Source organism: Acipenser ruthenus, chromosome 22, assembly GCF_902713425.1.
Source record: "Acipenser ruthenus chromosome 22, fAciRut3.2 maternal haplotype, whole genome shotgun sequence".
NCBI classification, from domain to species: Eukaryota; Metazoa; Chordata; class Actinopteri; order Acipenseriformes; family Acipenseridae; genus Acipenser; species Acipenser ruthenus.
The window spans coordinates 28,386,492-28,402,657 of record NC_081210.1 but is presented as its reverse complement, the minus strand read 5'-3'; the positions used below and the strand labels follow the sequence as shown (position 1 = coordinate 28,402,657).

The window sequence follows — 16,166 nt, the reverse complement described above, 5'->3', positions numbered from 1 at the left end:
TGCTAAACATTTCATATATAACTATGTAGTAAATGACATCACAAGCACATTAAACAGAAATAAGTGTGTCGTTACCATGGCATTAAAAGCCTATAAGTACCTCCACTGTTTGTTTTCAAGCACATTTTCCCTTGACAAAGGTATATTAAACATACCGAAATATTAGGAAGTTGGTAGTGTTAAATATAGAGTAAAAGGAGCTTAATAAATTCAATGACAAACGTTTCAACTATAAGTCGTTCTTAATGTCGTCAATGTTGAGGACGGACACTGTTTAATACTGTCAGGGTTCAAAAGCACTGTCATTGGTTGGAAGATGGATCCCCTGTTTGGTATCAGGTGTCCATACTGTACCACTTTAAAGCAGTGAATATCCAGCCCCATTGCAGAATGGTGGCCTCAGTGAAAATGCCCCCCTCTTGAGGTGAGTGAAGTCATGGGAAAGTTGAGTTGCAGACACAAAGGCAGTGTGGAGCTGGGCTGGATAACAAACGGCTCATTTAAAGGCACAGTGTCCCCTGTGGTTTTCAAAATAGTTTGTAAATATCTCAAAGGGAGGGAAGTCCAGTGTGAAAGGAGTTTGTTTGTTTTTTTCAATCTAGCCCCAGCGGACACACCATTAAACCACAGCAACAACTCTGCTCCACAGAGGCCCGGGGCTGTTCAGGTCTTTAAAGCTGTGCAGGGAATCTCTGTCTCGGCCACTGCTTGAAAATATAATAACATCTTTTTTTTCTGCTTGCACTCTGGGTTATAACAGAGTGATGCAGTGGCAGGCATCTAGTATCTACAAAAAGGGGTCACATTTGTGTCCCGTTCAACTTGCCATTTCTGTATGCAGTGATTTTGTGATGTGGCCATGTGGAATATTGAAGGCTAGGGTGACATTACCAAACTCATTTTCAGTGATTCAAACCCAGGTCCCCAGAGATATAAGACAGGGGAGTCTAGTGAATAACCCTACTGCGTCAGCTGGTGTTCTGGGATGCAGGGTGTGCAGTTTCAGGGCGGGGAATGCGATCAGAAAAAGATGGAGAGTTCCCTCTGGTGGACAATCGCAATCAAAGCGCCAGATTCACAAACATCCCTGTACTTCAGGTCAGATGTGACAGTATCACTTACAAATGATACATTTCTCCCTTTTGTTTTTCCTGAAGATGAATTGTAATAAACCCATCTGTACAGTCCTCTCCAAAAAGTGGTTTAGCAAATGCGTCAGACAATGTCTGATTGCTTCAAGTGAAACTGAGAACGTTCAGTACATAATATTGTATCTATTGTTTTAGCTAATGGGCTTCAGGGACCAGGGCAGCTTCTAGGCAATCAGAAACAGTCCGGCGAGGTCGGGATATGTGAGGGTAGAAGGGTGAACAGTGCATTGCAGTAATCAAGGCACCAGAAGGTATGAAGGATAACTGACTTACACAGCTGCACCCCACAGAGCTGTTGAAGGCTGTGTGTGTAGTTGGTTAGCCCAGAAGAGATACTTTTCTGATGTCATTAGTGCTGCTACTAGGGTTAGGCTGTACTTGCTTGGTGATGTGATGGCTAGGTCTGTCTGTTGGGTGGGAGGGTGAGTCCTTTTTAAAGAACTGGTGAGTTTGGAGTATAGTGGCGGCGAATACTGATATCGCTAGCAGTTACCACTGAGCTGGGACTGGCTAAGATAACAAAACACAAACAAAAAATAAATAAATGCTGATGTTCTGGACTTAGATTCCAAAGAATTCTAGGTCTATTTTTTTATTTTTGTAAACTTTGTATTGCCATTTTCAGCAGGCAATACAGTTCTAAACTGTTAATATTTACGATAATAATAATAATAATAATAATAATAATAATAATAATAATAATAATAATAATAATATGTAACACAATTTTTGTTTCTGGGTAGTAAGTGTTATTTCCTAATTGCTTATGTCTCAAAAGTATAGAAAATGGCTATTATTCCCCACAAACTTTGCTTTTGTGACCAGGACAGTGATATTTTGAAATTTACCTATTTCCAATGAGAAAACGAATTTGTGTCTTTTCGTTCAGAAAAAAACAACATATGAATCCAAATTAACATTTATTTATACTAAAGTAATACAAAAATGACTACAAAAGATTTAGAAGTGAGTAGTTTTTCGAGATTTACGATTATACTGTAAATCACTTTCACGAATCAGCCCCCAAATGTAGTCTCGTTATACTGTCCTTGGTAGCGGCATTCAAAGTCCAGTATATCCTGGTGGAAGCGCTCGCCTTGCTCCTCCGAGTACGCTCCCATGTTCTCCTTGAATTTATCAAGATGAGCATCAAGGATATGGACTTTGAGAGACATCCTACAGCCCATTGTGCCGTAGTTCTTCACCAGAGTCTCAACCAGCTCCACATAGTTTTCGGCCTTGTGATTGCCCAGGAAGCCCCGAACCACTGCGACAAAGCTGTTCCAAGCCGCTTTCTCCTTACTAGTGAGCTTCTTGGGGAATTCATTGCACTCCAGGATCTTCTTTATCTGTGGTCCAACGAAGACACCGGCTTTGACCTTTGCCTCAGACAGCTTAGGGAAGAAGTCTTGAAGGTACTTGAAGGCTGCCAACTCCTTATCTAGAGCTCTGACAAATTGTTTCATAAGGCCCAATTTGATGTGCAGTGGTGGCATCAGCACCTTCCGGGGGTCCACCAGTGGCTCTCACTTGACGTTGTTCCTCCCCACAGAGAACTCGGTCCGCTGTGGCCAGTCCCGCCTGTGGTAGTGCACCTTGGTGTCCCTGCTGTCCCAAAGGCAAAGATAGCAGGGAAACTTGGTAAAACCGCCTTGGAGACCCATCAGGAATGCCACCATTTTGAAGTCTCCTATGACCTTGATGCCATCTCAGAAAAATGCAGATATGTATCAACTTAGGCAGCTGGAACTAAACTGAACTGGTGGGCTTAAGGCCCCTGATATTTATACTACTATTTATATTACTGGAAAGTTCTAGAAAGTTCTAGAAGTTACTCCAAGTTTACTCAGCACTGAATCTATCTGGAATGTTCTGGAAAATAGGTAAATTTCTAAATATCACTGTCCTGGTCACAAAAGCAAAGTTTGTGGGGAATAATAGCCATTTTCTATACTTTTGAGACATAAGCAATTAGGAAATAACACTTACTACCCATGAACAAAAAAAAAATTGGTGTGATTGTGTGATTGGTCCTAAAATTGTTACACGGTGTAATTTGTACATACAAAAAAATGAATTCCTGTCACTTTAAAAGTTCGACTTGACTGGCCCTGTCAGACTGAGCCCTCTGTTCTAACTGGTCGGCAGGGTCACCTAACATAGAGAGTCCCGCCCAGCTCTTTAAAGGGTTTCCCAGAGTGTTCCACAGGGGCTCACTGGCGGATCAATCAAACATGAAACTGAGACCGCCTCCTCACCACAACTACCCAGCAGGGGGATCGGGCGCTCACTGGTCTGAAGAGCGTCTCATCACACAGCGTAAATCCGCCCACATCAAAGCGTGCTGAGATTTGTTCTCTGGAATGCCAATGAAATTATGACATCACGGGTTTTTATATTAAGAAGTGCTGATTGGCTGAGAGGCCGTCCATCTCAGATAAAATACCGCGTTCTTCTGAGCGAGGTTAGCCAATAGTTAGGATCATCGGGGGAATAGGTACACCGATTGGCTACTAGTGCTTGTCGGTTGAATGTGACCTGTGTGATTGGTCCTAAACTGTTGGTGGTTGTCTACTGATTGGAGACCAGGACCTTTCATTTAGGTTGTCTCTCCATTATATGAACGAGCCGGTAAGAGCACGCTGTGAAGTTGCTGGATAGGCAAGGCGTTTGGCTAACTGCTGTTGGTTAATCGTATTATTAATAAAACATTATTAAACCCGTAACACACGTTTAATCCACAGGTAAGATCAATTAAATGTACATGCATATATTTAATTTATGTTAGCTAACCTCTTTGTAAGGATTTGGTGCATGGGAATTATGAAATGAATTTTACTTATAATATCATAAAGTGTTCTTGCGATCGAGCGGACAATTCTACTTACTTTTGACTACCTTTATCTTTGTAATTTAGATTATACGCGTTTAGGTCAAATTTAAAATGAACGAAAAGGGGGTGTAGTAATGTCATGATTAATAAAACGGATGTGTGTGTCTTACGAATGTGACATGTTAACGATTAGATATACTGTTTAAGACTAATTTTGGCACAATTCAGCTCCTTTTGCGAGGAGCTTTTTATTTTTCTACAAATGCCACCACTTAAACAATGCATGACCTCTTACTTGGCTCATTGATCTACTTCCATTTTTAGCAAGGCCTAGCTTGGATGGGGACGTGGTGTCTCAGCTACACCTGACCGAACAGTTGGCATGGCTGTTTTAATACGACTATATAAGGCTGGTTTGCACTGAAGATATGTCTATTAACATACGTGGTAATGTGTCGTACAGTTACCGTGCAGTTAACACAATTGAATGTGGGGTTAGTACAGTCCATTTGGTTTGCTGTACAGGAACGGGTTACGCGGGGGGTGGCTAAACCTGTCGGCCTTCATTGAATTATATGCAAGACCGACAGATGTTGTTTGTAGTGCGCCTATTTTTAACCATAAGGTAATTAAATACCGCAGTCCTCTGAATGCATGGTTAGCTATCGAAGGTTTTGTTGAAAGCCATGTGTTTTGTTTCATCTCCTTGTGTCCTTTGTTTACTAGTACTGGCCAAAAGAGTATGACCAAAAAAAAAAAAAATACCGAACTGTTTGAACCTCTTGTGGTTTTATTTTTTTGTTCTCATGGTAAAATTAGACATGGGAGAATCTCGTTCATTTGCTGCTACCGCTGCAGTCAGATTCCTTCAGATTTAAGGTGCGTTTCTAATGCTTTATCATACTACCGTGTGACACTGTAGTTGATGCGGCTGCGCAGTAGAGGGCTGTTTGTCTAGGGAAACCCTGATCACACGTATTGCGCATTACTTTACTTTGACGTCATCACGATGTACATTACAATTGAGGTTTTATTTTTGCAAGTCAGTGGATACGAACCTCGGGGTTAGTCTTACTGGTCTTGAAATAAAACGTTATACGTTGAAGTAGGATTAAAGCTTCATGTTTAGCCTTAAACCCATTTTTGATTTCATAATTCCCTTCAGTACATTTCCCCACCCCACCTCCTGCCTGTTTCCCAGTGGGTGGTATTGATGTCCAGTATTTGGTTGAAGTAGTTGCTCTATTTCTGTGCCTGGTATTGATAATACTATATTAGGGCCCTTGATTCATGCAAAGGGGTGGATGGATTCATATTGTGTTCTGATCTATACGTCTGCGGTTAAACCCTGCTTTTAGGTATAAGATTAGTTTGTGCACTTGAGAGTTGTTTGGTGGGTGGGGGTGTTTTTATTTTATTTTTTTAAGCCAGCCTCATTTGTCACGGATCAGGGACGAGATTTGTGTGCATTAATTGAGAGCTGATGGCCAGGGCTCACCCCAGCAGGTGGAGTTTCCAGCCAGTCTAATCCAGTTGCTGCCCCTTGTGCTGCTACATTGCAAAAATACATATTGCTGCTCTAGAAAGAGTGCAAAGAGGAACCAGAATTCTGGGTTTAAAATATGCAGACCAGCTAAAAGAAATTTATATATATAAAAAATTACATTGTGGATTAAACTGTCAATTTTTATTTGGTTCTTGGGTTTCCACATTTATTTCCTTGGAAATCTGATTACATTTTGGACCTTTTGTAACCCCTGTTTACAGCCTGTGCAGTTTAGAGTGAGACTGCTGAGCAGAGTTACACCAGCAGCTGCAGAACTATATTGCAATCCACATTTGTGAAATTGTTATAGCTTAAAATAAAATCAGCGTACTGTAAGGTCTGTGTGTGTATATAGATAGAGATCAATTTCTGTGTGCTTTATGTTTTTACCTTTTGGCAGCAACCAGATGTGAACTTGGTTATTAAATATTTTTAGTTTTTTTCCAGCTGTCCAAAGAAATGGTGATGGAGAAGCCAAGTGCCCTGCTGGTTGGGCGGGAGTTTGTCAGACAGTACTACACCCTACTGAACCAGGCACCAGACTACCTGCACAGGTAATGCACCTTTTCCACGTTTGTTGTGGAAAATGAAACTCTGGAGCTTTTTTCTGCTTTTCAAAACTAGCAAACCTATAGCTCTTGTTAAACAGTCTGAAGCAAGAGCTGCACAGACCTTTGGGCTGGAGTTTTAGATTTAAATGTTCTTGTTTAATATTTATAGCTACTGCTTTTGTGTGTGTAAAAATAAAACAAAAACAGTTGCTGTTAATTGTTTTGCAGGTTTTATGGGAAGAATTCCTCTTATGTCCATGGTGGTCTGGACAGCAGTGGAAAACCTGCTGAGGCTGTTCATGGACAAGCCGTAAGTATATACAGTGTTGAGTCAAACTGTTCCCAAACTCCTTTTTTTAAAAAAAAAATATTTTATTGATCCACTTCATCTAATATGTGTGTTTTTAGGAAATTCACAAGAAGGTGATGTCCTTGAGCTTCCGAGATTGCCACACAAAGATCCGCCATGTGGATGCCCATGCCTCTCTGAATGATGGGGTTGTGGTTCAAGTGATGGGAGAGCTTTCCAACAACATGCAGCCCATGAGAAGGTTCATGCAAACTTTTGTGCTGGCACCTGAGGTAAGGGGTAGCTTTATGATGGACAAAGGATGTTCAAGGCTTTTATTTGTTTATTTATTTTGTTGGGTGTAACTTTTATCCTTTTTCTTTAGGGTACTGTTGCAAACAAGTTCTACGTTCACAATGACATTTTCCGCTACCAGGATGAAGTCTTTGGGGATTCAGACACTGAACTTCCTGAGGGTAAGAGCCCCTGGCTGTACTGTTTGAAAGCTTGCTGTTTCACTTGTATGGAAAGCGAGATGCATCATTGCAGATTCATAGGACAACTGTTTTAAGGGCATAAATGGTTGGCCTTAATGTTGTCTGTTGTGTTTCAGAGTCAGAAGAGGAAGTAGAGGAGCCAGAAGACAGACCACACTCCCCAGACGTAGTCCAGGACGACGCATACTATGAGCAGCCTGCCAGGTGATTACTACTGTATAAATAGTTAGGGGCGTGGTGGCACTTTAACAGACATTAAGTACCTGAGCAAAAATGTATCAAATGTAATTCCAAGCAGATCTTGTAAGGAATGCTTTATAAACGCAGTGTTCCTTCGTCGGTACTAATTGGAATAATGATCTTTCAGTCACGAATTGGAAGAGCATTTGGAGGAACAGCTTGTGACGCCGGAACCAGAACCAGAACCCGAACCTGAGCCAGAACTTATTGTCGAACTGAAACCAGAACCTGGAGTGGCGGAGGAGCCCTGTGTATTGGAGCATGTTGAGAAGTGTCCTTCCCCAACGCCTGCAGATCCTGCACCTACTATACAAGAGGACTCCAGGGTAAGAGATGGCTCTGCTCTCCATTGATTAGTCCAGTGTTAAGAATTTAACAAATGCACTGCATATAGCTGAGGCGCTGTCAATCTATTGTATAAGAAAGCATTCTCGTATAGTCAATCTGTCCTGAACATGAAATGAAACCTTAAACTGTTTTAACATCCTGAAGCTTAATGTGAATCTCCAGCTCAAGATATTAAAGCTCACAGATGTCCTTTTTTATTTTTTTTTGATGCAGGACTAGTCCTGTGATGTATTTCTGTTCTAATCTGCATCCATTTCTTTAGGTGTTCTCATGGGCATCTGTCACCAGTAAGAATCTTCCCCCTAGTGGGGTGGCCCCAGTCTCTGGAATTCCACCTCATGTAGTCAAAGCTCCTGTGGCACAGGTAAGGATTTGCCTCCTCCGAATGTAGCGTTTTGCACAATCTCCTCAGTAGAGCTGCACGCTTTTGATTAAGCACTTCACAGCAAGCAGATGGCAGACAGGCTAATGTCAAAGGTTTTGATTTGAGCCAATTTGCCATTCCAGTTGCAACAATAGAGGAAACAGCTGATTTTTTATTTTTGGTATTTGTTCTCTACAAAGCTGTCTGCTCTTGGCCTCTATGGAGAGTGGCATGCAGCACAAATTCAAGATGCTGTTTCTGCGATTTGTGTTGCTTGCTTGGAGAACTCAATGTAAAGAATCTGCTCGTGCAGCTCTACTCATGTTGCACCTTCTTTGTAGACAATGACCAGGTATGGAGAAGGTGCTAACCACTATCATTCTTAATATTAGAATTACGGTACTTTAAATATTAGTCAGGACTATTTTCTGGACTGCTTTCAGTTGATTTTGTTTATTAAAACAACAAAACTCTGCATCTAGGGACCCATTGCAAATTGGCTATTGTAGGCTGTATATTTAAGTGTGTGTTTTTTTTTTTTTTCTGAATTGCTACAGACATTGTGGGTAACTCTCTTGGTGGTTATAAGCAAAGTGTGATAGACATTTTAATTGTCCTTTTCAGCCAAGAGTGGAGTCAAAACCCGAAACGCAAACTACAGCACAACGACCCCAGAGAGACCAGAGGGTAAGGGAGCAGAGGCCGGGAGCTCCAATCCACAGGGCTCCACGACCAGGTATCTATTGCATGTCTCTTTGACACTTAATTAGGTGTCCGTGTTGCACGAACTTAGTTGTGCCAACATTGGAAATTTGCTACTCATTTAGTTCTACAAGGGAAACATGGGTTGAAATCCTGTCTCCTTTCCGTGGTTTTGTTTGTTGGCTGACTTATTCTTGTGTGTTTAGTTCGGGAAGGTGAACAGGGTGAAGTAGAAGTGCGTCGTGTGGTGAGGTATCCAGACAGTCATCAGCTCTTTGTGGGAAACCTACCCCATGATGTTGACAAGGCAGAGCTGAAGGAGTTCTTTGAAGGTCAGTTAAAGCATGTGGCCGCTTTTTTTTTTTTTTTTTTTTTTTTTAAATGCAGTTTGCTTTTCCATCCACTGTCTCTCTCTGACCTTTTCATTTTAACTTTGTCATTTGCATTCCCCAACAGTGGTAGCCTGTAATTTTTTTGTATTTTTTTATTTTATTTTGCAGGTTATGGTAATGTGGTAGAACTGCGAATCAACAGTGGGGGCAAGCTGCCCAACTTTGGATTTGTGGTGTTTGATGATCCTGAGCCTGTGCAAAAGATTCTCGCCAACAAGGTATGGCAACTGCTTTTAAAGCAAAGAAACTGGTTTAATAGCCAAAACAAAGCTATTTTTTATAGTGGGTTTTTAGAATTGCATCTATTACAGTATATCTAAATGGGACCTCCTAAACTCCCTCTCCTGTAGAAATCGCCTGTAATAAATTCCCTTGCCTCAGGTCTTTTAAGATTAAGGAAAATAAGTGAAGCTGTCTTCTTTAAACATGTTTAATCTTGACCTCGATTTGGAAACTGCTTGCTGTAAATCAGTTGAGCATGCTATTGGGGGTACATCTGTGTTCTAAAATGTGTATTTGGGTGGGAATTGAAAATGTAACAAAGAAATTTATCATATTGCAGCCTATCAAATTCCGAGGAGACGTGCGCCTGAATGTTGAAGAGAAGAAAACTCGCGCTGCGCGGGAAGGTGACCGGCGGGATATTCGACCCAGGGGGCCTGGAGGTCCACGTGACAAGTTTAGTGGAGGAGTCAGGGGGCCCCCATCCCGAGGCGGGGTGATGTCACAGAAACCCAGCTTTGGCGCGGGACGGGGTGCTGGACCTAGCGAAGGCCGCTACATGGGACCTCGCCAGTGAAGATAAAGTGCCACGACTGCAGGCCTGTTTGTCATAACAGCGGCACAGCTGGTTTCCAGTTCATGTGATCTCGTGATTTATTTCTTTTCAGCTTTGGGCTTGTTCTGGTTTCTGTTTTAAGAACAGCATTTATTTGTTTCTCCATTTTACTGTCCATATTTTTATTTTAGTAGAGTCCAGAACTTTTTTTTTGTAACAGTGCTACTTGAATTGAAAGAAAAAAAAATCCAGAGACTGGTTTTAGTGTGCTCTCCCTGTTTCTTAAAGGAACGTGTCTTTACTACTCAATCCTAGATCATTGCTGAAAGCTATTGGCTTTTAAAATTGGACATTTTTAATTGCTGAGGAGCCACTAAATCTTAGCACCGTTTTGGAATGAACTCTTGGTTTAATCATGGTTGTCTCGCAAGGGTTGTGAAATCTGTTGGAGCTGAAGAGTATTCCTACTCAACATTTGGATGGGTCCTTCTGCACTGCACTCGCACCAGGAAAATTTGTAATCCCTCTGAGTAAAAAGAATATATATATATTGTGTGGACTCTATCAGATCTCCTGCTCTTTTTAACCACTTTCTGTAGACCTAGTTCAATGGTGGGATATTTTTTTTTAAATTGTGTTCTGGATTAAATAAAACAGGTTTCAAAAAGATTTCAAAAGGGAGATGGCTTTTATTTTGTATTGTAAAAACAAATTGTTGTGCCTTCTATTTATCTCATTCCAGTCTTTGCAAAGTTGTACAAAATAAAGTGTAGATTTGCTTTATCAATACCCTTTTGTGTAATGTGTTCTTGTTAGGTCTTCTGTGATGTGCTTAAACATTTAATGGAGCTGCCAATTTGAAATATTTAGTAGGCCTCCAACATGGTCATCCCCAGTCCAGAGGAAGTCATCCTGCAGCTGCTTTGCAATCCATTAACTTCACACAGCAGATACCAAGCAATTTCAGCAATGCCCAGGTATTGCCGTTGCTCTTGGGTCTTTCTGGCAACGTGAATGTGAAGGAGTTTCTGTGCAAGAAAGGTCAGCAGCAATGTCGGTACAGTACTTAAATATTTATCCTGTACTTCATAAGAATATAGCAGGTATGGTTGTGTGTGTGTGTTTTGTTGTGTTTTTTTTTGTTTTTTGTTTTTTAATATATATATATATATTTATTTATTATCTTTCTATTGGGTATCTTGGCTTAATCAGGGGATGTGACAATTGTCCTGGAAAAATGTTTAGGAAACCTGGCCCATAATGTGCCTGTGCCTGTGCCTGTGCCTATAGTGTACACGTCAGTCCTGTGCAGAACAGTAAGTCCCTGGGGGGGTGGTGATTGAAATTGATTTTGCTATTCTGATACTTGCAGCCGTCTAGCTGGTAACAGCAGCGCCTAATTAATAAAGTCTTTCAGCTGTCTTTGGATGGACAATAAATCTGTTCTCCTGCAAATGGGGAATGTGTTTTCTGACGTCAGTGGGGGTAGGTTTTCTCCTAAAACTTTTGGATAGTTTATATCTCTGGTTATTCAAGTTTGTATTAATCTTTTCTGCTGCATGGATGGGAGTAAAACGTTTTATTGCCCCTCATTTCTTTTTGTTTCATTGATGGGTTGACCCCGCTTCAAAAATAGGCAAAAGGTTTACAGAAGAAACATCCCACAAGTGCTGTGGCACCCCACATGTTGCTGTGCTCGGGTCTGTTGTACTGAAATCAAGCTGACAGTAAAAGGATTGAGCTGATGCTTCCAATTAAAGAGTGAAATGCAGAACTTCAGCATGCGTTTGTTCAATAATAACCAGCAGCAGACGTTATGGACTGATTTTTTGGCAGTAATGAGCCCGAGACAAAGGTTTTATTAACCGAACATCACTTTAAATTTACAAATGCTTTAAAAATAGATGCATCCTAATTATGACTGTGAAAGCATTTGTGCATCAGTAAATGCACCAGACTGCAACTAATATTAGGGCTTCGATTCTAGTGAATGGCATTGAAATGGCTACAGTCTTGTGGACAGTGTTTATGTATACAAAGCCCCTCTCCCCAGTCTTGTAAATATAGTATACATTCTGTGACAACATTCCTATTAATAAGTCATGGTTCTAGTAAGTTGTTCTGAAGATCACCTTTGTTGTAATGTTGGAAATATTTGTATCTTTCCATACCTGCTTAGGTCATGAAGTGGTAAATAGGTGGTAGCCCCATGTTGTTCAATTTGAAAAAGGGATGCGAGTATAGATCTTGATTTATATTAGGGAATCATTTACAATACGTCTTTGTTCGTAGGCAGTAGTGTAATTACATTAGTATTGCTTTGCTGATGGGAGAAGTCTGTATTATCTGGCTATGATGAAAAAAGGAAAGCGCAATCTGTTCATAAGTAATTAGCGGCTGCCGTTGCACAGGTTTAAAATTCTGTAAGGCAAACGATCCCCTGTGTTTCACTGCAGTGTTTTACAATGATTAACACAGTTTCAGGCTTCTGCTATGAGCCACCTTTGCAGCACACACACTGTACAATCTAATGGAAAGATGTGTAGAATTCAAGATAGATCACCTGACACAGCAAGTTCTACTGAGGACAGCACAATTCCATCACACCTGCACTGTAAATGATCAAATACCTGAGCAGTTAGCTGAGCTGGCAGGCACATACATTAAAGAAATGAATTAGCTAAGGTGGTGCCAAACAGTTCCCCATCCCCTTTGTGATGTTTCATTGTTCATCTGGTATGGATATTTGCCAGCCTTTTAGATGCAATCAGGTGCAAGATTTTCCCATTATGCTGGCTTGCTTACAACAAAACAGAGTTTAATTAAAAAAAAAAAAAAAAAAAAAAAAAAAAAAGTGTTCTGTATTGCTAACCCCTGGCACTTGTGATTTTTACTTTAATTGGCAATAACATTGTTAACATACTCACCCTCAGCTGGAGAAGCTGAGAGAGAGGGCTTTCTTCTCTAAATGAAGAATTTGTGCAAAATTGATGCTATTTGTCAAACTGCACATCGCTATGCCACTGGCACCCTCTCAACCCAGCTCCTCATTTTGATTCCTACCCGGTCTCTCCTGTTGTTTCCTCACTCTGCAACCTGCAGGGCTAGCAGCAGTGGGGTTTTCTTTGTTCTGTTTTGCTGTTCTAGGGCTTTTGCATTTTCTGGCACGGAGAAACTTAACTGTTAACTGGAGGTTATCAAAGAAACGGGTGCAGAAGCTTTGTCTCTCACAGAAGGGGAGCCTCGTATGCTGCCGTCTCAGGTCACACATCAATCCAATTGGGTACACCCCGTCTTCCGTGCTTCATAATCCACGTCTACAGCTGGAAAGCTGTCTGGTGGAGGGCGCTGCCACTGAATGGAAATGAGAGTGAGGACTGATCCAGCCTCCTGATACCGAAACAGGATGCTGCAGTGAGCCGACATTCAAAATGTTTTATGAAAACAGGAAGGAGCAAGGCTAGAGGGGATGCTGGGGCTTTAGATGTCCCAAACCTATAAAGTGAGATGATTTTCCGTTTGGGCAGTCAAGCTGAGCTGCTGGACATAAGCAAGTACTCCCTGCCCAAGAAGACTGCTGGACACTTAGAGTAACACGTTACAGCTCCACTCTGTAAAATGAGTCGCGGTATCCTAATATCATTAGTCAACTGTAGGATTGAGGATTACTTCCCTCATTCCTGTGGGATGACTTCAGAGCCTGAAGCATAAAGTTCAAATATTAAGCCCCTGTGAAAGATAAACATGTTCATTGTGTGTATTTAGTTACAATAGTGTAAAGTAGTTTGAGGTTATTTTTTTTTGCAGTTTAACTATGGTAATTTAACTACTGAACTGTAACTACAGTAATTTTTCCCATCATTTGTAATCAGGGCCAGGCTTTTTGACATGCAGTATTATCTGGCACTGTTAAGATCATTAATACAGACCCTCTTATCAATTTATAACACTATTTGTATAGTTGATCTTCACCATAGCATTTCCCTGGATGCTTTTTTGATCTACTATATGAGGTTTAAACAGCTGGTTTAATATCCACTGCCATTAGGAATGATATTATTACTGCTGCACTCACACAGACAGACAGGTGGATCAATGGTAGAGGCCCAGCTAGCCCAGCCAGACATTGATTCTTATTAGGCTGAAGCTTGCTCAGGCAAGGCTGAGATGGTGACATTTCTCCACGATCCTTCATTAAGCTTTGTCCTTCTCACCCACCACAACTTGATGTCCTCCGAAAAGAAAGGAGGCTGGTTTAGTGGAATAGGAGCACTGTAGTTCAAATGGATCATTCATTTCACTGGGGTCATATGGTTATTGTGCCTCTTGGGCTATGTCCCATTCTCTTGCAGTTGTATATTTAAAGAAGAATCCATTGGAACGGAGATGATGGTATTTTGGTGAGTCCATAAACTCGATGCAGTGCTATTACCCAAACAGTTGCAGCCAGTATTTTAAAATCTAGCAATTGCTTAGTTCTGGAAATTTTTCTATACAGTCCTTGTAAAAAAAGGGAACACATTCCAGCTAATGACAATTCCACTTATAAGAAGGATTAGAACCTGACACATTACCTAATACAAATGACTGAGCACCAGAAACAAGGCTCAGACTAAAATTTTTTAAAGAAAACTTTTAATTTCAATTAGAATTAGTATTATGACATAATTCAATAAATATGTGTTATATACAGTTAAAGCAGAAATTATACATTCCTTCTTTCCTCAAATTGCACACTTTTTATTTTTTTTTACAAGCCAAAAAATATCTGCCATTGTTATATATATCTATATTATATTCATGCAAAATATGATTTTTTTTATTTTTTTTATTTTAGGTTTATAATTAAAAATAAAAATGAAGTATATATTTGCCAGTACCCAAGGACCCAATGTATTTGGTGGTGTTACACTTGACAAGTAAAGGAAATCAATTAATAATCCACACTTTGTGCCAACATTATAGAAGCAAAATAAAGGCCACACCAATCTGTGCAAAAATAAAAAATGTTTTTTCTTTCTTTCTTTTTTTTTTTAAATATACAGAAACCTCAAAACATCATTTTCTTTTTGTTGTTCTCCAGACCAGTCTACCGTGACTCCCAGCTGTTTCTTTCTATAGCTGTCCTTATTGGAAGGACATTTAATTAAAGTCAGTTCAGTTTCCAAGCTTTCTGCAGGTTATCGTTTCCCTCTTGCAGTTCATTTCCCAAAAGAAGTCAAAGCAAACACACACAGACATGCTTCTTGCTATTGTGCCTGAAGAAGTAATACTCATTAATAGGACTCTCCCCATTTCCAGATCCACTCTTGCAAAAGCCCTACTCATGTAGATAACCACTTATTCTCCCACAACGTCAGTTCAACTGTATTAATATATTAAACATCTAACATTAGTAGTAATAACCCAAATTATTTTTTATCTTCCCACCTCCAAAACACACAACCTTTTTCTCAAAAAACCAAGTGTTGGGGTGTTATCATAAATACATCTGGATTTATACTATATGCCTGCCCCAAAATATATACAGTATATATATATATATATATATATATATATATATATATATATATATATATATATATACAGCATTTGCTCTCTAGGTCTGCTCATATACTTACATATACATACATTACATTACATACATACATATACACACATACATACATATACATACATTACATTAAATTAAATGTAAACATTCAATGTAGTTTAAAGTAAATAACAAAGCTAAATAAATAAATAAATAAATAATGAAAAAAAGCTCCAGTGCGTTACAACCCCCAGGAAGATCCAAGTATTCGTTGCGAAATACAGCCCTAGCCTACCGGACTCAAATTCATTCATACCCAGTTCACTGAATGAGATCAAATTCAACAGATAAATACAGAAATACATCATAATCAAAACGTGTGGCACAAGAGGAGTCTTTCCCTAGGCAATGAGACATTCTGCAGGTTTTATTCATATTCAAGGAAAACCAAATATTGCATATTTATTTTCTGATTGCACCCGTTCCAGTTTATTAGGGTACATACCTATATCTATGCAGAGTGCTCCCTCATTATTTCATTATCTGACACATCTAAATCCGTGACACATTGAAAACATTGAAAACCCTTAGACAGTAAAGTATAGGACAAGTCAACTAGCCGTGCTAACCAGAATTTGTGATTGCGAACTGTAAAATGATATATTTTTAATAAATACAAAGTTACAGTTACTGTAAAACAGGATTTTTTTTTTTTGCGGCAACTTAATTTCGCGAATGGCCTTCAAGGTCCATTTTTGCTGCAATAAATGTTTGCGATTCTTTTTCTTTTAATGTTCGGCACATGTATGAATAATATATTTCACGGCACATTCATTTTGTGGATTTTTAATAAACGCGAAATTAGCAAACATTTCTTGCTCCCGAAATGTTCTTGTTTTACAATAATCAACAGGATCCTAGCATTCCTGCTGCTTTACTTAC

General features: G+C 39.9%; 1 protein-coding gene across 1 annotated transcript; it reads left to right on the top strand.

Annotated features, from left to right (window-relative positions):
• The first annotated feature begins 3,632 nt into the window (after nt 1-3,632).
• On the top strand, nt 3,633-10,480 carry LOC117412997 (ras GTPase-activating protein-binding protein 1-like). The gene is made up of 12 exons (XM_058996397.1): nt 3,633-3,895; nt 5,978-6,084; nt 6,310-6,391; nt 6,490-6,663; nt 6,756-6,846; nt 6,984-7,071; nt 7,235-7,433; nt 7,718-7,819; nt 8,444-8,555; nt 8,728-8,853; nt 9,022-9,131; nt 9,476-10,480. Exons 2-12 carry the CDS (start codon nt 5,990-5,992, stop codon nt 9,710-9,712), a joined length of 1,416 nt encoding a protein of 471 aa, XP_058852380.1. The 5' UTR covers nt 3,633-3,895; nt 5,978-5,989; the 3' UTR covers nt 9,713-10,480.
• The last annotated feature ends 5,686 nt before the right edge of the window (nt 10,481-16,166 follow it).

Coding starts and splice junctions, on each gene's coding strand:
- LOC117412997 (XM_058996397.1), top strand. CDS start 5,990: ATGGTGATGGAGAAGCCAAGTGCCCTGCTGGTTGGGCGGGAGTTTGTC. Junction 6,085..6,309: donor GCACCAGACTACCTGCACAG/GTAATGCACCTT, acceptor ATTGTTTTGCAG/GTTTTATGGGAAGAATTCCT. Junction 7,434..7,717: donor CTATACAAGAGGACTCCAGG/GTAAGAGATGGC, acceptor CCATTTCTTTAG/GTGTTCTCATGGGCATCTGT.